The sequence below is a fragment of the Bombina bombina genome, chromosome 2 (assembly GCF_027579735.1).
Source record: "Bombina bombina isolate aBomBom1 chromosome 2, aBomBom1.pri, whole genome shotgun sequence".
Taxonomy (NCBI): Eukaryota; Metazoa; Chordata; class Amphibia; order Anura; family Bombinatoridae; genus Bombina; species Bombina bombina.
This window is the reverse complement of record NC_069500.1, coordinates 570,033,450-570,056,173: the sequence shown is the minus strand read 5'-3', so window position 1 is coordinate 570,056,173 and position 22,724 is coordinate 570,033,450. Positions and strand designations below refer to the sequence as shown.

Genomic DNA, 22,724 nt, shown 5'->3' with positions numbered 1-22,724 from the left:
CTTGTACAAAACAATGAATATCAGGAAGATTAGCAATCTTTCTGTGAAAAAGAACAGAAAGAGCAGAGATTTGTCCTTTCAAGGAACTTGCGGACAAACCTTTATCTAAACCATCATGAAGAAACTGTAAAATTCTCGGAATTCTAAAAGAATGCCAGGAAAAATGATGAGAAAGACACCAAGAAATATAAGTCTTCCAGACTCTATAATATATCTCTCTAGATACAGATTTACGAGCCTGTAACATAGTATTAATCACAGAGTCAGAGAAACCTCTTTGACCAAAAATCAAGCGTTCAATCTCCATACCTTTAAATTTAAGGATTTGAGATCCTGATGGAAGAAAGGACCTTGCGACAGAAGGTCTGGTCTTAACGGAAGAGTCCACGGCTGGCAAGAGGCCATCCGGACAAGATCCGCATACCAAAACCTGTGAGGCCATGCTGGAGCTACCAGCAGAACAAACGAGCATTCCTTCAGAATCTTGGAGATTACTCTTGGAAGAAGAACTAGAGGCGGAAAGATATAGGCAGGATGATACTTCCAAGGAAGTGATAATGCATCCACTGCCTCCGCCTGAGGATCCCGGGATCTGGACAGATACCTGGGAAGTTTCTTGTTTAGATGAGAAGCCATCAGATCTATTTCTGGGAGTTCCCACATTTGAACAATCTGAAGAAATACCTCTGGGTAAAGAGACCATTCGCCCGGATGCAACGTTTTGCGACTGAGATAATCCGCTTCCCAATTGTCTATACCTGGGATATGAACCGCAGAGATTAGACAGGAGCTGGATTCCGCCCAAACCAGAATTCGAGATACTTCTTTCATAGCCAGAGGACTGTGAGTCCCTCCTTGATGATTGATGTATGCCACAGTTGTGACATTGTCTGTCTGAAAACAAATGAACGACTCTCTCTTCAGAAGAGGCCAAGACTGAAGAGCTCTGAAAATTGCACGGACTTCCAAAATATCGATCGGTAATCTCACCTCCTGAGATTCCCAAACCCCTTGTGCCGTCAGAGACCCCCACACAGCTCCCCAACCTGTAAGACTTGCATCTGTTGAGATTATAGTCCAGGTCGGAAGAACAAAAGAAGCCCCCTGAATTAAACGATGGTGATCTGTCCACCACGTCAGAGAATGTCGGACAATCGGTTTTAAAGATATTAATTGAGATATCTTTGTGTAATCCCTGCACCATTGGTTCAGCATACAGAGCTGAAGAGGTCGCATGTGAAAACGAGCAAAGGGGATCGCGTCCGATGCAGCAGTCATAAGACCTAGAATTTCCATGCATAAGGCTACCGAAGGGAATGATTGTGACTGAAGGTTTTCGATAAGCTGAAATCAATTTTAGACGTCTCTTGTCTGTCAAAGATAGAGTCATGGACACTGAATCTATCTGGAAACCTAAAAAGGTTACCCTTGTCTGAGGAATCAATGAACTTTTTAGTGAATTGATCCTCCAACCATGATCTTGAAGAAACAACACAAGTCGATTCGTATGAGATTCTGCTAAATGTGAAGACTGAGCAAGTACCAAGATATCGTCCAAATAAGGAAATACCACAATACCCTGTTCTCTGATTACAGACAGAAGGGCACCGAGAACCTTTGTAAAAATTCTTGGTGCTGTAGCTAGGCCAAACGGCAGAGCCACAAACTGGTAATGCTTGTCCAGGAAAGAGAATCTCAGGAACTGATAGTGAGCTGGATGAATCGGAATATGCAGATATGCATCCTGTAAATCTATTGTAGACATATAATGCCCTTGCTGAACAAAAGGCAAGATAGTCCTTACAGTTACCATTTTAAATGTTGGTATCCTTACATAACGATTCAATATTTTTAGATCCAGAACTGGTCTGAAGGAATTCTCCTTCTTTGGTACAATGAATAGATTTGAATAAAACCCCAGCCCCTGTTCCAAAACTGGAACTGGCATAATTACTCCAGCCAACTCTAGATCTGAAACACATTTCAGAAATGCTTGAGCTTTCACTGGGTTTACTGGGACACGGGAAAGAAAAAATCTCTTTGCAGGAGGTCTTATCTTGAAACCAATTCTGTACCCTTCTGAAACAATGTTCTGAATCCAAAGATTGTGAACAGAATTGATCCAAATTTCTTTGGAAAAACGTAATCTGCCCCCTACCAGCTGAGCTGGAATGAGGGCCGCACCTTCATGTGGACTTAGAAGCTGGCTTTGCTTTTCTAGAAGGCTTGGATTTATTCCAGACTGGAGATGGTTTCCAAACTGAAACTGCTCCTGAGGATGAAGGATCAGGCTTTTGTTCTTTGTTGAAACGAAAGGAACGAAAACGATTATTAGCCCTGTTTTTACCTTTAGATTTTTTATCCTGTGGTAAAAAAGTTCCTTTCCCACCAGTAACAGTTGAGATAATAGAATCCAACTGAGAACCAAATAATTTATTACCCTGGAAAGAAAGGGAAAGTAGAGTCGATTTAGAAGACATATCAGCATTCCAAGTTTTAAGCCATAAAGCTCTTCTAGCTAAAATAGCTAGAGACATAAACCTGACATCAACTCTGATAATATCAAAAATGGCATCACAGATAAAATTATTAGCATGTTGAAGAAGAATAATAATATTATGAGAATCATGATCTGTTACTTTCCATTCTCTGGAAATTACTTCAGAAATAGCACCAGGAACAGGAAAAACTTCTGGAATAACCACAGGAGATCTAAAGACCTTGTCTAAACGTCTAGATTTAGTATCAAGAGGACCAGAATCCTCAATTTCTAATGCAATTAGGACTTCTTTAAGTAAAGAACGGATAAATTCCATTTTAAATAAATATGACGATTTATCAGCATCAACCTCTGAGACAGAATCCTCTGTATCAGAAGAATCATTAGAATCAGAATGATGATGTTCATTTAAAAATTCATCTGTATAAAGAGAAGTTTTAAAAGACTTTTTATGTTTACTAGAAGGAGGAATAACAGACATAGCCTTCTTAATGGATTCAGAAACAAAATCTCTTATGCTATCAGGAACACTCTGAACATTAGATGTTGATGGAACTGCAACAGGTAATGGTATTTTACTAAAGGAAATATTTTCTGCATTAACAAGTTTGTCATGACATTTAATACAAACAACAGCTGGAGGAACAACTACCAAAAGTTTACAGCAGATACACTTAGCTTTGGTAGTTCCAGCACCAGGCAGCGATTTTCCAGTAGTATCTTCTGACTCAGTTGCAACATGGGACATCTTGCAATATGTAATAGAAAAAACAACATATAAAGCAAAATTGATCAAATTCCTTAAATGACAGTTTCAGGAATGGGAAAAAATGCCAGTGAACAAGCTTCTAGCAACCAGAAGCAACAAATAATGAGACTTAAATAAAGTGGAGACAAAATTGACGCCCACAATATTTGGCGCCTAAATGCTATTAGCGCCAAAAATGATGCCACATCCGGAACGCCGACATTTTTGGCGCGAAAAAAACGTCAAAAATGACGCAACTTCCGGCGACACGTATGACGCCGGAAATAGAAAAAAAAAATTCGCGCCAAGAACGTCCGCGGCAAGAATGACGCAATAAAATGAAGCATTTTCAGCCCCCGCGAGCCTAACAGCCCACAGGGAAAAAGTAAAATTTTAAGGTAAGATAAAAATGATATATTCAAATGCATTATCCCAAATATGAAACTGACTGTCTGAAATAAGGAAATGTTGAACATCCTGAGTCAAGGCAAATAAATGTTTGAATACATATATTTAGAACTTTATAAAAAAGTGCCCAACCATAGCTTTAGAGTGTCACAGAAAATAAGACTTACTTACCCCAGGACACTCATCTACATGTTGTAGAAAGCCAAACCAGTACTGAAACGAGAATCAGCAGAGGTAATGGTATATATAAGAGTATATCGTCGATCTGAAAAGGGAGGTAAGAGATGAATCTCTACGACCGATAACAGAGAACCCATGAAATAGACCCCGTAGAAGGAGATCATTGAATTCAAACAGGCAATACTCTCCTCACATCCCTCTGACATTCACTGCACGCTGAGAGGAAAACCGGGCTCCAACTTGCTGCGGAGCGCATATCAACGTAGAATCTAGCACAAACTTACTTCACCACCTCCATAGGAGGCAAAGTTTGTAAAACTGATTTGTGGGTGTGGTGAGGGGTGTATTTATAGGCATTTTGAGGTTTGGGAAACTTTGCCCCTCCTGGTAGGAATGTATATCCCATACGTCACTAGCTCATGGACTCTTGCTAATTACATGAAAGAAATAAAAAATAACTTTGGACTTTGTATAACAGGAGTACAAAAATAGATGCGCTATAGATTGCGCTTGAGCAATGTTAATATTTTTGTTCTCTACTTGTAATATAGGCCTATATATTTGCACATACTTCTAACGCTGCACAGTAGTGCAGAGTCTAAAGGAATAGAGAATGTAATTTTTCAACTATCATGTCCTTTTAATCTTGCAGTGCAGCCATCACACAATCACTTTAAAGGGCCATTATACACTAATTCTTTCTTTGCATAAATGTTTTGTAGATGATCTATTTATAAAGCCCATAAAGTTTTTTTTTTGTTTTTTTTTAATTTATAATTTTGCTTATTTTTAAATAACATTGCTCTGATTTTCAGACTCCTAACCAAGCCCCAAAGTTTAATTTGAATACCGTCCTGCTTGCTCCTGTTTGTGTAAAGGGTCTTATCATATACAAAAGAAGGGGGAGGGGGAGTGTCTTATTTGCCACTTGCAGTGGGCTTTCCAACTGCCTTTTCAACAGAGCTAAACTGACAGCTTCTAAATAAGTTTTTAAACAGTTTTATACTGGATTTTTATATCAGTATCTGTGCATCTTATTCTTTATAGTAGTGTCTATTACATGCAGTTATATGAAAATGAGTGTATACTGTCCCTTTAAGCTGGAGAACTCAAAATAGGTAGAAACTTTACAAAGGAAGGTATATAATAGACAATTCCCTTCTGGGCGGGATTTCCACCTGTTCAAATAGTCAATAGGCTGTACAGCTACAGGCAATAAATCCAGGTGAGAGATATAATGCAGTTATTTATTACCAGATAACACATACTTTGATTTGTTGCTGATCCTTTTGGACCTCATTCTCTAGCTTCTTCTTTTTTTCAGCTTCTTCTCGCAGCTTCTTTTGCAGCTGAGCCTGTTCCTGCCGCATGTGATCCACATTTTGTTCAAGTTCTGCAATACGCTTCTCATTTTGTACAGAGAAGGTTTCGAGCTTCTTTGTGTCATGTTGTTTCTTTTGCAGAACCTGAAATGATGTAAGCATGCAATAAAGGTTTGAATAATTACAACATATGTCATGGATACATAACCATATATTAACATAAACACACACCCAAAATAGTTGAAGGAAAACAGCATGTTTGGAAAAAAAATTCTACCCATTAAATCATACTTTAAACCTAGTACAAGCAAAAAAAGCATCAGTCTGTGGCAGATTCAGCCAATTACATGTTGTGGTTTAGTGGCCGTAAAATGTAGAGGTTATTATGACGAATGATGTGGGCAACTGATCATAGTATTTAAAGTGTATTTTTTCAGACTGGATTATAGTAAATATATATCTCATCAGTAAAGATTAGGACAATGATTTAATGTTTTGAAATGGAAATCGAAAGATGTCCAATGTTTAAACAACAAAAAAAAACCACATACGCTCCAAAAATGGAAGCTATTAATATTAATATTATTTTTATATATAAATCTAAATATTTTCACATGCTTTTAAACAAATATATTATTGAATACATTGTTAATTTTTTAAGTTTAAAGAGTTGTCTATTGGTTTATGAAGACATATTTGATAGATGAAAGAAAAGAATAGGCTTGGGAAAGAAAAAGAAAAAATATTTTTATTAGTTTTTGCCTTTTATATTATCTATTTGTTAGAAAGATTGGTACTGTTGTGTAAGGAATGAGTTTGGCTATGTTATGCATACTATATATATATATATATATATATATATATATATATATATATATATATATATATATATATATATATATATATTTTGTATTATTATTATTATTTATATTATGTTTCAAATTTTTTTTTTTAAATGAAATTATCAAAATATACTATTTTCTTCCCACCCGTAGGTCACAATGTTTTTTTGTGTGTGTTCCAAAATGCAAATAAAAATGTCTATATGACGCTGCTGCAGATGTGGGACGGTGCCTGCCTGGCGGGCTAGTTAGTAGACCTGGAACCACTGTAACTTAACAGATAGGTGCACAATGTGAGTTACCTATTCTCTTTTATTATTTTTTTTTTTTTTTTTTTTTTTTTTTCTCTCCTCTCCCCCCCCCCCTTCTTTCACCCTTCTTTCTTTTCCACCTCTTTCTATTTCAGCACTCTATATCTCTCTGTCTATTCTCTGACTATTCACTTATTGACATGAAGTCGAGGGGTACGCAAGGACCAGTCACCTTAGTAGTGATGACATACTGAAATAAGTCAATATCATTTTTATTTTACTCCAACTGGCCCTGTTAGGTTTTTATGTGTTTGTTTTGCCCAATTTTTGGGCCTATCTACAAAAGTTATATTTCACGTTACAGAAAATTTCTAAAAATTGTAAAAATGGAGCAAAATGATTGTCAAAGCTTTGTCAAATTCTGTATATTCTTTCATGCCATACCATTGACTTTCATGTATAATGTCTGTTTATTTTTTTTTTCAATAAAGCTCCTTTTAAAAAAAAAAAAAAAAAAAAAAAAAATGTATATATTTATTTAAAACAACAAATATTACCTTTCTGACTACAGTACTGTACTATCTTTCTGAGTCTATTATGTATACATAAGTATTAAATATGAAACGACCTTTAGGTTGCATGTATAAGCTGTAATATGACATAAATATTGCTTAAATGACTTAAGATACTGTTGTTTACACTTGGTTCCATCCCCTCTCAAAACTGCCCGTTTTTAAGATGCTAAAATCCCAAAATCCAAACTATTCCAAACCTTTTTCCGATCCCAAGCAGTTTTGTGAAGGGTTTTCTATGTGTTTTCATATATATATATATATATATATATATATATATATATATATATATATATATATATATATATATATATATATATATATATATATATATATATATATATATATATATATATATATATATATATAAAAATGTATTATTTTTTTTTGTAAGTATGTATGAATTAAAACAACATTTTAGCATATGCAATATTAAGCTGCATAGAAATGTATTGCATAGTTATTACTGTCTAAAATATTTATTTACCTGTACTTTTAGTTTGGCATCCTCCATTTTCTTGCGGAAATCTTTTTGTAACTTAGTTTTCAAGGCAATGTCTCTCAGTTCTTTGTTCTCTAGCTCTTGCAGCTGTTTCTGTGCCTCAGACAGTTCGGCTTTGGCATGTTGTACTTCTTGTTCTAGCCGAGAAATCTTAAGGGAATATTGCCTGTTTACTGACTGAGCATCATTGCCTTAAATAAAAAAAAAACATAAATTAAATGCAAAACCAGTATATATACCCAACACCCACACACAATTATTACACATGTAAATGTCCTTATTCAACTAGTCATTGAATAGTATGAAATTGCAGGGGACAATTAAGAAAGTAGGCTTTTGTATATTTAACATTTAGAGCACTAGTAATTCTTTTTTTCCCCTAAATCTTAGACTATAAAAATATTTTACAGATCTGTGAGCACAGCTAAAAAGTTATTTTAACACATTACCTAAAACCTCTTTTTTCAAAAAGAAAAAGCTTTATTTTCTTTTTTGAGACGGGAAGCAGAGAGTTCAGAAGAACTAACCTCACTCCAAATATATTTATACCTAGATATCATAAACGCAAGCCAAGCAGTGCTGTACACCTGAAAGTGGAATTCCACTAGACTAACATCCAATCACAGCAAATGTATCTGCTTACTATAGATATACGTTTATACAGCAATGAATATAATCATGTCACAGAGATAACAAAAAATCAAGCTGTAAGTGATGCAATATGCTGTTAAGTCAAGAAAAACACAAACCATGTGATAATGCAAAACATTCCTTACTCCATGTATAAAACAAATTGTAAAAATAATTAATACATTTTTGATTGTATATAATACCTTTAATATGTGTGTGTATATATAATATATATATATATATATATATATATATATATATATATATATATATATATATATATATATATATATATATATATATAAAATCACAGAGTTGTCCCAGCACCGTTTCATGGAAATAATCTTTTACTGAAGTGACAAAAGAGAAAATCAGCTACATATCAGGCGCTGAAACTACTCTGTTTTTAAATTCTATGTAAAGAGTTGCAGGGCTCTGACAGTTCATGAGCACCTGTTAGATAGATAGATAAATCCATCCAAGTTATAACACAAGCATTCACTGGACTTGATACAGGTGAAATAAAAAGTGTTTTATTCCATATAAACAAGTGACGTTTCGGGGTGTTCACCCCTTCATCAGACCAACAATTGTACAGAGTGAATCAAACATTTTATACCTATTGAAACCCAAAACAAAAACGCCCAACTGTTGCCATAGCAACCATAGAAAAAACAAATACATTGTGAATGCTCATAGTTATTAATCCTGTGTTAATATTATACAGTGCAATAATAAACATATAGTGTAGTAATAGTGGGACCATTTGCAGAACATCAATCCTTGCTAGTGATAAAAACAAACTCTCTATTTAAAGGGACAGTCTAGTATAAATTAAACTTTCATTATTCAGATAGGATTTTTAATTTTAATCAACTTTCAAATTTACTTTTATCAACAAATTTGCTTTTTTCTCTTGGTATTCTTATTGAAACTAAACCTAGGGAGGCTCATATGCCAATTTCTAAGCCTTTGAGGGCTGCCTCTTATCACATGCTTTTTACATCTCTTTACAACACAAAGAGACAGAAAGTACAGCCAATCAGATTGAGCTTGCATTCTATTAGCTGTTCCGATCAGCCAATAGAATGCAAGATCAATCTGATTGGCTGATTGGATCAGCCAATCGGATTGAACTTGAATCTGATTGGCTGATTCAATCAGCCAATCAGATTTTTCCTACCTTAATTCCGATTGGCTGATAGAATCCTATCAGCCAATCGGAATTCGAGGGACGCCATCTTGGATGACATCCCTTAAAGGAACCTTCATTCGTCGGGAGTCGCCGGAAGAAGAGGATGGATCCGCATTGGCTGCTTCAAGATGGTCCCGCTCCACGCCGGATGGATGAAGATAGAAGACGCCGCCTGGATGAAGATGTCTACCGGTCCGGATGTCCTCTTCTTGCCGGATAGGATGAAGACTTCGGAGCCTCTTCTGGACCTCTTCTTGCCGGATAGGATGAAGACTTCGGACCCTCTTCTGGACGGATCGGTGATACCCGGCGTGGTGAAGATAAGGTAGGGAGATCTTCAGGGGCTTAGTGTTAGGTTTTTTTAAGGGGGGTTTGGGTTAGATTAGGGGTATGTGGGTGGTGGGTTGTAATGTTGGGGGGGTATTGTATGTTTTTTTAAAATGCAAAAGAGCTGTTTACTTTGGGGCATGCCCCGCAAAAGGCCCTTTTAAGGGCTGGTAAGGTAAAAGAGCTTTTTATTTTAGAATAGGGTAGGGCATTTTTTTATTTTGGGGGCTTTGTTATTTTTTTAGGGGGCTTAGAGTAGGTGTAATTAGTTTAAAATTCTTGTAATCTTTTTTTATTTTTTGTAATTTAGTTTAGTTGATTTAATTGTAGATAATTGTAGGTAGTTTAGTTAATTTATTTATTGATAGTGTAGTGTTAGGTTTAATTGTAACTTAGGTTAGGATTTATTTTACAGGTAATTTTGTAATTATTTTAAATAGGTAGCTATTAAATAGTTCTTAACTATTTAATAGCTATTGTACCTGGTTAAAATAAATACAAAGTTGCCTGTAAAATAAATATAAATCCTAAAATAGCTACAATATAATTATTAGTTATATTGTAGCTATATTAGGGTTTATTTTACAGGTAAGTATTTAGCTGTAAATAGGATTAATTTATTTAATAAGATTTATTTTATTTTGTTAGATTTAAATTATATTTAACTTAGGGGGGTGTTAGGGTTAGACTTAGATTTAGGGGTTAATACATTTATTATAGTAGCGGTGAGGTCCGGTCGGCAGATTAGGGGTTAATACTTGAAGTTAGGTGTCAGCGATGTTAGGGAGGGCAGATTAGGGGTTAATACTATTTATTATAGGGTTTTTGAGGCGGGAGTGAGGCGGTTTAGGGGTCAATACATTTATTATAGTGGTGGCGAGGTCCGGTCGGCAGATTAGGGGTTAATAAGTGTAGGGAGGTAGCGGCGATGTTGGGGGCGGCAGATTAGGGGTTAATAAATATAATATAGGGGTCGGTGATGTTAGGGGCAGCAGATTAGGGGTACATAGCTATAATGTAGGTTGCGGCGGTGTCCATAGCGGCAGATTAGGGGTTAATAGTGTAAAGCAGGGGTCAGCGATAGTGGGGAGCGGCAGATTAGGGGTTAATAAGTGTAAGGTTAGGGGTGTTTAGACTCGGGGTTCATGTTAGGGTGTTAGGTGCAGACTTAGGAAGTGTTTCCCCATAGGAAACAATGGGGCTGCGTTAGGAGCTGAACGCTGCTTTTTTGCAGGTGTTAGGTTTTTTTTCAGCTCAAACTGCCCCATTGTTTCCTATGGGGGAATCGTGCACGAGCACGTTTTTGAAGCTGGCCCCGTCCGTAAGCAACCCTGGTATTTAGAGTTGAAGTGGCGGTAAATTATGCTCTACGCTCCCTTTTTGGAGCCTAACGCAGCCCTTCAGAGAACTCTAAATACCAGCGTTGTTTAAAAGGTGCGGGGGGAAAAAACACGCATAGCTAACGCACCCCTTCTAACGCAAAACTCTAAATCTAGCCGTATATGTTTATTATTGCACTGTATAATATTAACACAGGATTAGTAACTATGAACATTCACAATGTATTTGGTTTTTCTATGGTTGCTATGGCAACAGTTGGGCCTTTTTTTTTTTGCACAGTGGGTGGGGTTTCAATGGCTAAAAAATGTTTGATTCACTCTCTACAATTGTTGGTCTGAGGAAGGGGTGAACGTCCCAAAACGTCACTTGTTTATATGGAATAAAACACTTTATTTCACCTGTATTGAGTCCAGTAAGTGCTTGTGTTATAACTTGGATATTTGAACTTTCTATAGCACCCTGGCAGAATTGAAATTTACTGTTCGTGGGAGTGCTCTTATTTCAGTGGATTTTATATATATATATATATACACATACATACATACATACATACATATATATATATATATACACATATATACATACACACATACATATATATATATATATATATATATATATATATATATATATATATACACACACACACACACACACAGTATATACATATATACATACACACACACACACAAACACACATACATACATACACCACAAAAAAACAGAATTTATGTTTACCTGATAAATTTCTTTCTCCAACGGTGTGTCCCTCTGGCTCCACCCCCCAGTCATTCGACCGACGGTTAGGAGAAAAAGGAGAAATTATAGGGTGCCGTGGTGACTGTAGTGTATAAAGAAAGAAATTTTCCAAACCTGATTAAAAACCAGGGCGGGCCGTGGACCAGACACACCGTTGGAAAAAGAAATTTATCAGGTAAACATAAATTCTGTTTTCTCCAACATTGGTGTGTCCGGTCCACGGCTTCATCCTTACTTGTGGGAACAAATACCAAAGCTTTAGGACACGGATGAAGGGAGGGAGCAAACCAGGTTACCTAAACGGAAGGCACCACGGCTTGCAAAACCTTTCTCCCAAAAATAGCCTCCGAAGAAGCATAAGTATCGAATTTGTAAAATTTGGCAAAAGTATGCAGAGAAGACCAAGTCGCTGCCTTACAGATCTGATCAACAGAAGCCTCGTTCTTGAAGGCCCATGTGGAAGCCACAGCTCTAGTAGAATGAGCTGTAATTCGTTCAGGAGGCTGCCGTCCGGCAGTCTCATAAGCCAATCGGATGATGCTTTTCAGCCAAAAAGAAAGAGAGGTAGCAGTAGCCTTCTGCCCTCTCCTCTTACCAGAATAGACAACAAACAAGGATGATGTCTGTCTGAAATCCTTTGTTGCTTCTAAATAGAACTTTAAAGCACGGACCACATCTAGATTGTGTAACAAGCGTTCCTTCTTTGAAACTGGATTCGGACACAGAGAAGGAACAACAATTTCCTGGTTAATATTCCTGTTGGAAACAACCTTTGGAAGAAAACCAGGCTTGGTACGTAAAACTACCTTATCTGTATGGAATACCAGATAGGGAGAAGTACACTGCAAAGCAGATAATTCAGAAACTCTTCTAGCAGAAGAAATAACAACCAAAAACAGAACTTTCCAAGATAGTAACTTAATATCTATGGAATGCATGGGTTCAAACGGAACCCCCTGAAGAACTGAAAGAACTAAATTTAGACTCCAAGGAGGAGTCATGGGTCTGTAAACAGGCTTGATTCTAACTAACGCCTGTACAAACGCCTGTACATCTGGCACTGCTGCCAGACGTTTGTGTAACAAAACAGACAGAGCAGATATCTGTCCCTTTAAGGAACTAGCTAACAAACCTTTATCCAGACCTTCTTGGAGAAAGGAAAGTATCCTAGGAATCTTAATTTTATTCCAAGTGAATCCCTTGGATTCACACCAACGGATATATTTTTGCCATACCTTATGGTAAATTTTCCTAGTTACAGGTTTTCTGGCTTGAACCAGAGTATCTATGACTGAATCTGAAAACCCACGCTTAGATAGAATCAAGCGTTCAATTTCCAAGCAGTCAGTTGGAGAGAGACTAGATTTGGATGTTCGAACGGACCTTGTACTAGAAGATCCTGCCTCAAAGGTAGCTTCCATGGTGGAGCCGATGACATATTCACCAGGTCTGCATACCAAGTCCTGCGTGGTACCAGAGTGAAGGGGCCTTTCTGACTGAAATAGTAGTCTAACTAAATGCCAGGCGAATAAAAACGTTCCCAAAAGTGCTTTTAATTACACAAAACACTCTAAAAGCCATCTAAATATGAAATAAATCAATCGATTTAGCCCACCATAGTGTCAACCAGTATAGAGCCCATTAATAAGCCTTAATCTGTTATGTCTAAGAAAATGGCTTACTTACCCCTTAAGGGAAATATGACAGTCTTCTAGCATTAACATGTCTTGTTAGAAATATGACTGATCATACCTGCAGCAGATAAGCCTGCAAACTGTTCCCCCCAACTGAAGTTCTCTGGTTTCAACAGTCCTGCGTAGGAACAGCAACAGATTTCAGTTACTACTGCTAAAATCATATTCCTCTGTAATAGAAATCTTCTTCATTTTCTGTTGTAGAGTAAATAGTACAAACCGGCACTATTTTAAAATAACAAACTCTTGATAGAAGAAATAAAAAACTACAACTAACACCACATACTCTTTACCATCCCCGTGGAGATGCTACTTGTTCAGAGCGGCAAAGAGAATGACTGGGGGGCGGAGCCAGAGGGGGAGCTATATGGACAGCTCTTGCTGGGTGCTCTCTTTGCCATTTCCTGTAGGGGAAGAGAATATCCCACAAGTAAGGATGAAGCCGTGGACCGGACACACCAATGTTGGAGAAACATAATTTTATTTCTATCATGGGGAGGAGAGTCCACGGCTTCATTCATTACTTGTGGGAATTAAGAAGCTAGCCACCAGGAGGAGGCAAAGACACCCCAGCTAAAGACTTAAATACCTCCCCCACTTCTCTCATCCCCCAGTCATTTTGCTGAGGGAACAAGGAACAGTAGGAGAAATATCAGGGTATAAATGGGTATAAATTGTGCAAGAAGAACAAAAACTAAATTTAGAGCCGTGGACTCTCCTCCCAATGATGGAAATAAAATTATCAGGTAAGCATAATTTATGTTTTCCATCTAAAGGGGAGGAGAGTCCACGGCTTCATTCATTACTTGTGGGAACAAATACCCAAGCTCTAGAGGACACTGAATAAAAACAGGAGGGCAAGAGGTGGAACCTAATGTGAGGGCACCAGAGCCTGTAAAACCTTTCTCCCAAAAACTGCTTCCGCCGAAGCAAAAACATCAAATTTGTAAAATTTTGTAAAGGTATGTAAGGAGGACCAGGTAGCCACCTTACAAATCTGCTCCATAGAGGCCTAATTCTTGAAAGCCCAAGATGAAGCCACGGCTCTAGTCGAATGAGCCATGATCCTCTGAGGAGGCTTATGTCCCGCTGTCTCATAGGCTAAGCGAATCATGCTCCTCAACCAAAAGGACAAAGAAGTTGAAGAGGCTTTCTGCCCCTTGCGCTTCCCTGCATACACCACAAAAAGAGATGTAGATTGTCTGAAATCCTTTGTAGCCTGAAGACAAAACTACAAGGCTCGAACCACGTCCAAATTATGAAGTAACCTTTCCTTAGGAGAAGAAGGGTTAGGACACAAAGAAGGAACAACTATTTGCTGATTGATGTTACAGTTAGACACAACTTTGGGAAGAAATTCCAAACCAGTGTGAAGAACAGCCTTATCAGCCTGAAAGAGCAAAAAAGGAGGCTCAAATTGCAAGGCTGCCAGCTCAGAGACTCTGCGAGCCGATGCAATAGCCAACAGAAAGAGAACTTTCCAGGAAAGAATCTTAATGTCAATAGAGTGCATAGGTTCAAACGGAACCCTCTGCAACACCCTCAGAACCAAGTTCAAGTTCCAAGGAGGTGCGGACTGTCTAAAAACAGGCCTGATTCTAGACAGGACCTGAACAAAAGACTGAATATCCGGAAGCTCAGCAAGCCTCTTGTGCAATAAAACAGATAATGCTGAAATCTGTCCCTTCAAGGAACTGGCGGCAAGCCCCTTCTCCAGTCCATCCTGGAGAAAGGAAGAATCCTGGATACCTTAACCTTGTGCCAAGGATATCCATGCTTCTCACACCAGGACAAGTAAGTCCTCCACACCTTATGATAGATGTGACGAGTGACCGGCTTCCTGGCCTGAACGAGAGTATCAATCACTCTCTCAGAAAACCCTCTCCTGGCCAAGACTAAGCGTTCAATCTCCACGCAGTCAGCCTCAGAGAATCTAAATTTTGATGTTGAAAGTGACCCTGTATCAACAGATCCCTGCGACAGGGTAACCCTCCATGGCGGAGATGACATCCCCACCAGATCCGCAAACCACGTACTCCGTGGCCATGACGGAGCAATCAGAATAGCCAAAGCTTGCTCCTGCTTGATACGGGCCACTACACAAGATAGAAGTGGCAATGGTGGAAAAATGTAAACTAGGTTGAACCCCCAAGGCACCGCTAAGGCATCTGTCAGCTCTGCCTGGGGATCCCAGGACCGCGACCCGTATCTGGGTAGCTTGCAATTGAGTCTGGACGCCATGAGATCTATCTCCGGCGTCCCCCATCTGTGACAAATCTCCGCAAACACCTCCGGATGGAGAGACCATTCCCCCGGATGGAAGGATTGCCTGCTGAGAAAATCCGTTTCCCAGTTGTCCACACCCGGAATGTGAATTGCTGAGAGCGCACAGCTGTGGGACTCTGCCCATTCCAATATCCAAGAAATCTCTCTCATAGCTAGGGGGCTTCTCGTCCCTCCCTTGATGGTTGATGTAAGCCAATGAGGTAATGTTGTCTGTCTGGAACCTTATTTAGCTGAACAAACCCAGAGAAGGCCACGCCTTTCAGAGCATTGTAGATTGCTCGAAGTTCCAGAATATTGATCGGGAGGAGAGACTCCTCTGGAGACCACTTTCTCTGAGCCATCCTGGCAACCCAAACAACTCCTCATCCTGCCAGACTCGCGTCAGTGGTAACAATCTCCCAAAGCGGTCTCAGGAAGGCTATCCCTTGGGACAGTTGTTCCGGACGGATCCACCAAGAGAGGGAGTCCCCCATCTGATCATCCAGAGAAATCTGTTGGGATAGGTCTGTATGATCGCCGCTCCACTGTCTCAACATGCACAACTGAATAGGTCTTAGATGGAACCTGGCAAATGAAATGACATTGATGCTGGACACCATGAGCCTGATCTGAGCTGGCTTCCAAGTGCCCTTGGACTGATCTGCTTTTGCGGCGGACTGCTGGCGTTGGGCCTTGTCCGCACGAAAGGGACGAAAATTAGATCCCTTATCCTGCGGTAGGAAAGCGCCCTTGCCTCCCGTAACCGTGGATATGATCGAGTCCAATCCTGGATTGAACAGGATCTTTCCCTGAAAGGGAAGGGATAGCAGTCTAGACTTACAGGCCATGTCCGCAGACCACGACTTTAGCCACAGAGCCCTGCGGGCTAGTACGGAAAAGCTTGATACCTTAGCATTCAGGCGAATAATTTGCATATTGGCATCACAAATAAAAGAATTAGCGACCCTCAAGGCCTTAATTCTATCATGTATCTCGTTGAGGGGAGTCTCCCTTTCGACCATGTCTGACAGAGATTTGCACCAATATGTCGCAGCTCCGGCTACTGCAGCTACCACCGCTGCTGGCTGAAAAACAAACCCTGTGTGTTGAAACATTTTTCTTAACATGTTTTCTAACTTTTTATCTATGGTCTCTTTAAACGACGAACTATCCTCAAGAGGAATTGTCGTCAGCTTCACGAGCGTAGAGATAGCACCATCCACCTTAGGGACAGTCCCCCATAGCTCAAGCTGAGAGTCCGGGATGGGGAACATCTTCTTAAAAGAAGAAGGGGAAAATGAAGAACCTAATCTCTCCCATTCATTCTTAATAATATTAGCCATCTTAACAGGAACCGGGAAGGTCTGAGACACCACCCTGTCATCATATACTTTATCCAGCTTAGGAATCGAAGGTTCCTCCGGTAATTTCGGTTCCGGAACCTCGAGTGGTTTCGCAGAAAGACTCTCCCTGCATCTCCAGACTCTAACTTTCACCCAAGCTCTCACTGAGAGGCTGACAGGACTACTTAAAACTCCAGTCCCATTCCGAAGAGTACTACCGTCCATAAGAGACTACTTCGAATCTTCCAACACTTCTCTGCCAACCTCCTGTGACGAAAGGCAAAGAATGACTGGGGGATGAGGGAAGTGGGGGAGGTATTTAAGCCTTTGGCTGGGGTGTCTTTGCCTCCTCCTGGGGGCCAGGTTCTTAATTCCCACGAGTAATGAATGAATGAAGCTGTGGACTCTCCTCCCCTTTAGATGGAAAAGCCTGCACTCACTGGATTTCAAAAGTGAAAAAACTTTTTAATATTTGACGTTTCAGGGACTTGCTCCCCTTCCTCCAACAATTAGCCACCAATCAGCAAGAGCTACCCAGTTGCTGAACCAAAAATGGGCCAGCTCCTAAGCGTAGATTCCTGCTTTCCAAATAAAGATAGCAAGAGAACGAAGAAAATTTGATAATAGGAGTAAATTAGAAAGTTGCTTAAAATTGCATGCTCTATCTGAATCATGAAAAAAATGAAGTTCTTGTAATGGATTGGAAGCAGAATACAATACTGTTAGATCTACAAGATCCCAAAATGCCCTGCCTTTTATCAGATCTTTAAAAAGAAAGAACTTTTAAGTATAAAATCTGACTGCATCCTTTGGAAAACAACATGTGTGCCCAGGAATTTGAAGTACTGTATTTGAAAGCTGTGTTCCCCACAAAAAAATCATGAACTTTATTAGTGGAGGTTTCTTGAAAGATTTACACTTTAACTTCCAAGAGGATTTCCCAGCCCCAGTACTGTTATTGAAGTGTTGTTTGTTTGCTGGATTGTTTGCTGCCCTCCTTGATCTGCAACATTGACCATGTCTAAAGTTTAGACTCTCTCCATACAATTGTTCCAATTGATTAGTTTGCAATATGTGTTTGGGCTGCCAGCATACTTCTATTACTAATCTTTTACTTTCTGTGCTCTCTCCAGTTCTGTACTTGTTTTGAGTCTAATCTGTCCAAGTGTCTATGTATATAACTGCTCAGGAACGATCAAGATTGAACTGTCAATGGACTTTTTGTCTTCTTCTAAAGTCATCTACTAGCTTACTATGTTCTCCTGAATCTCATCTGCTCTACTTGCTAAAGCTCAAGTCTCTGTTACTTTGTCACAGTACCTGTGTATACTATAGACCCGAGTCTCTATATGTCAGCCATAGTACTGCATTAGTATTTTATTGCAATTAACTGTCAAGTTTTAGTAATCTATGCTGTAATTTTGACAGTTGCATTTACCCAAAATCTCATCTTGACTCAGCCAACGTAGATCAACTGGCATGTTCAAAAATTCAAATACTCAAAGAGCTTCTTTAATTCTCAAGCAACTCTTTGAATGGAATCTGAAATCCCAAATTCTTCTTTATTAATTCAGACACAACATACAATAAAAAAGGAAATTTATGCTTACCTGATAAATTGATTTCTTTTACGATATACCGAGTCCACGGGTTTCATCCTTACTTGTGGGATATAATCCTCCTGTTAACGGGAAGTGGCAAAGAGCACCACAGCAAGCTGCTATATAGCTCCTCCCTTAACTCCTCCCCCAGTCATTCGACCGAAGGTATAGGAAGAGAAAGGGAAAAACTAAAAAGGTGCAGAGGTGACTGAAGTTTAGAAAAAAATAAATCCTGTCCCAAAATGACAGGGTGGGCCGTGGACTCGGTATATCGTAAAAGAAATCAATTTATCAGGTAAGCATAAATTTCCTTTTCTTTTACAAGATATACCGAGTCCACAGGTTTCATCCTTACTTGTGGGATACCAATACCAAAGCTTTAGGACACGGATGAAAGAGAGGGACAAGACAGGAACCTAAACGGAAGGCACCACTGCTTGAATTACCTTTCTTCCAAAAATAGCCTCAGAAGAAGCAAAAGTATCAAATTTGGAAAATTTTGGAAAAAGTATGAAGGAAGGACCAAGTCGCAGCCTTACAAATCTGTTCAACAGAAGCATCGTTTTTAAACGCCCATGTGTAAGCCACAGCTCTAGTGGAATGAGCCGTAATTTTTTCAGGAGGCTGCTGTCCAACAGTCTCATATGCCAGGCGGACGATGCTTTTCAGCCAAAAAGAGAGAGAGGTAGCCGTAGCTTTTTGACCTCTACGCTTTCCAGAATACACAACAAACAGAGAAGATGTTTGACGAAAATCCTTGGTCGCTTGTAAGTAAAACTTCAAAGCACGAACCACGTCTAAATTATGTAACAACCGTTCCTTCTTAGAAGAAGGATAAGGGCACAAGGAAGGAACAACAATTTCCTGATTAATATTCTTATTTGAAAGAACCTTAGGAAGGAATCCAGGTTTAGTACGCAAAACCACCTTATCAGAATGGAATATAAGAGAAGGTGAATCACATTGTAACGCAGAAAGTTCAGAAACTCTTCGAGCCGAAGAGATGGCAACTAAAAACAAAACTTTCCAAGATAATAGCTTAATATCTATGGAATGCATGGGCTCAAATGGAACCCCTTGAAGAACATTAAGAACTAAATTTAAACCCCATGGTGGAGCAATAGGTTTAAACACAGGCTTAATTCTGATTAAAGCCTGACAAAAAGCCTGAACGTCTGGGACATCCACCAGACGCTTGTGCAATAAAATTGACAAAGCAGAAATTTGTCCCTTTAAGGAACTTGCTGATAATCCCTTCTCCAATCCTTCTTGGAGAAAGGACAAAATTCTAGGAATCCTAACCCTACTCCATTAGTAGCCCTTGGATTCGCACCAATTAAGATATTTACGCCATATCTTATGGTAAATCTTTCTTGTGACAGGCTTGCGAGCCTGAATCAAAGTATTAATGACCGACTCCGAAAATCCCCGCTTAGATAAAATCAAGCATTCAATCTCCAGGCAGTCAGCTGCAGAGAATTTAGAGTTGGATGTTGGAACAGACCTTGAATGAGAAGGTCCTGTCTCAACTGTAGTTTCCACGGAGGTAGAGACGACATGTCCACTAGATCCGCATACCAAGTCCTGCGTGGCCACGCAGGTGCTATTAGAATTACTGAAGTCTCTCCTGCTTGATTCTTGCAATCACACGAGGCAGGAGAGGAAAAGGTGGAAACACGTAAGCCAGGTTGAACGACCAAGGTACTGCTAGTGCATCTACCAGTACAGCCTGAGGATCCCGTGACCTGGACCCGTATCGTGGAAGTTTGGCATTCTGTCAAGATGCCATCAGATCCAATTCCGGTATGCCCCATTGAAGAATCAAGGTTACAAACACCTCCGGATGGAGTTCCCACTCCCCCGGATGAAAAGTCAGACGACTTAGAAAATCCGCCTACCAGTTCTCTACTCCTGGGATATAGATCGCAGATAGATGGAAAGAGTGAGCCTCCGCCCATCGGATTAATTTAGATACCTCTATCATCGCTAGAGAACTCCTTGTTCCCCCCGATGATTGATATATGCTACAGTCGTGATATTGTCCGACTGGAATCTTATGAATTTGGCCGAAGCCAACTGAGGTCACGCCTGAAGCGCGTTGAATATCGCTCTCAGTTCCAGAATATTGATTGGCAGTTGAGACTCCACCTCCACACACCCTGAGCCTTCAGGGAATTCCAGGCTGCACCCCAGCCCAGTAGGCTGGCGTCCGTCGTCACTATTACCCAAGATGGCCTGGGGAAGTACATCCCCTGGGAGAGATGATCCTGTGACAACCACCACCGAAGAGAGTCTCTGGTCTCTTGATCCAGATTTATCTGAGGAGATAAAATCGCATAATCCCCATTCCACTGTCTCAGCATGCAGACCTGCAGTGGTCTGAGATGAAAGCGAGCAAACGGGATGATGTCCATTGCCGCTACCATTAATCCAATTACTTCCATACACTGAGCCACTGATGGCCGAGGAATGGACTGCAGTGCTCGGCAAGTATTTAGAATCTTTGATTTTCTGACCTCCGTCAGAAATATCTTCATGTTTACCGAGTCTAACAGAGTTCCCAGGAATGGAACTCTTGTTTGTGGAACTAGTGAACACTTTTCTGCGTTCACTTTCCAACCATGAGTTTTTAGAAATGACAACACGATGTCCATGTGAGATTTGGTCAGATGATAAGTTGATGCCTGGATCAAAATATCGTCCAGATAGGGCGCCACCGCTATGCCCCGTGGCCTGAGAACCGGTAGAAGGGACTCTAGGACCTTTGTGAAGATTCTGGGAGCTGTGGCCAACCCGAAGGGAAGAGCCACAAACTGGTAATGTTTGTCCTGAAAGGCAAACTGTAGAAATTGATGATGATCCTTGTGGATAGGAATGTGAAGGTACGCATCCTTCAGGTCCACAGTGGTCATGAACTGACCCTCCTGGATCATTGGCAAAATTGTACGAATGGTCTCCATCTCGAACGATGGGACTCTGAGAAATTTGTTTAGACATTTGAGATCTAAAATTGGTCTGAAGGTTCCCTCTTTTTTGGGAACCACGAATAGGTTTGAGTAGAACCCTTGACCCTGTTCCAGCTCTGGAACTGGGCAAATTACACCCATTGTGTAGAGGTCTTTTATACAGCGTAAGAACGCCTCTCCTTTTGTCTGGTCTACAGACAAACGTGAAAGTTGAAATCTTACCCTTGGGGGAAAATCTTTGAATTCCAGTTGGTACCCCTGGGTCACAATTTCCAATGCCCAGGGATCCTGTACATCCCTTGCCCAAGCCTGAGCAAAGAAAGAGAGTCTGCCCCCTACTAGATCCGGTCCTGGATCAGGGGCTGCCCCTTCATGCTGCCCCCAAGACCTGCTAAAACGATCCGGTCCCACTCCGGAACACAGCCTCACAGTATGGTCCCAACCGAAGCTAATGGCTTCTGTTCTCTCCAGAATCTAACTGCGCACTGAGGCGCGAAAATTAGACCCCGCCCATCATGCCTGATGAGCCGAAAAACTTAAGAAATCGCATGGGAAGCGGTTTAAACAACCGGCCAATAAATAAATGTGAAATATACATGCCATGTGAACCCCTCAGATAAAAATAAAGTCAGCCTTGATAAGCCCTATATCTGTTAATATTAGGCGTTTCCTAGGCTGTCCCAGTGTCTAAAACCACATAGCCCTTAAGTATCCCATGTTTATCTCTAGTAGGGATAATTATACACAGGTTGCTACAGTACCACCCTAACAAGGATTACTGCTCACCCTTTCCCAGCATGGGGAATATGTCAGCCAAATTCTGATATACCAGGTCTCCTCAGAATGTAAATGACTGCACATACCTTAATAATGCTTGCAGCAAGAAACTTTCCCTCATACTGAAGATTTCTCCTGTACTTCCTCAGCAAATCTTAGTTACAACTGCTAAGATCATCAGACTCAAGGCAGAATTCTTCTTCTATGTCCTGCCTGAGGAAAAACAGTACTCTCCGGTACCATTTAAAATAAAAAATTCTTGATTGAAGAAAACTAAAACTATCATTTTATCACCACATAAACTTTACCCTTCCTATTGCTAGCATAGGCAAAGAGAATGACTGGGGGGAGGAGTTAAGGGAGGAGCTATATAGCAGCTTGCTGTGGTGCTCTTTGCCACTTCCTGTTAACGGGAGGATTATATCCCACAAGTAAGGATGAAACCCGTGGACTCGGTATATCTTGTAAAAGAAAAAAGGGTTTGCAATTTACTAGGTAGGC

At 39.9% G+C, this 22,724-nt stretch overlaps 1 protein-coding gene across 1 annotated transcript in view; it reads right to left on the bottom strand.

Moving 5' to 3' along the window:
- KIF27 (kinesin family member 27) overlaps positions 1-22,724 on the bottom strand; it is a 489,881-nt gene that overhangs the window by 306,395 nt on the left and 160,762 nt on the right. The window contains 2 exon segments of the mRNA XM_053702449.1: positions 5,105-5,302; positions 7,311-7,516. Of these exon segments, the coding sequence (XP_053558424.1) occupies positions 5,105-5,302; positions 7,311-7,516 (404 nt within the window).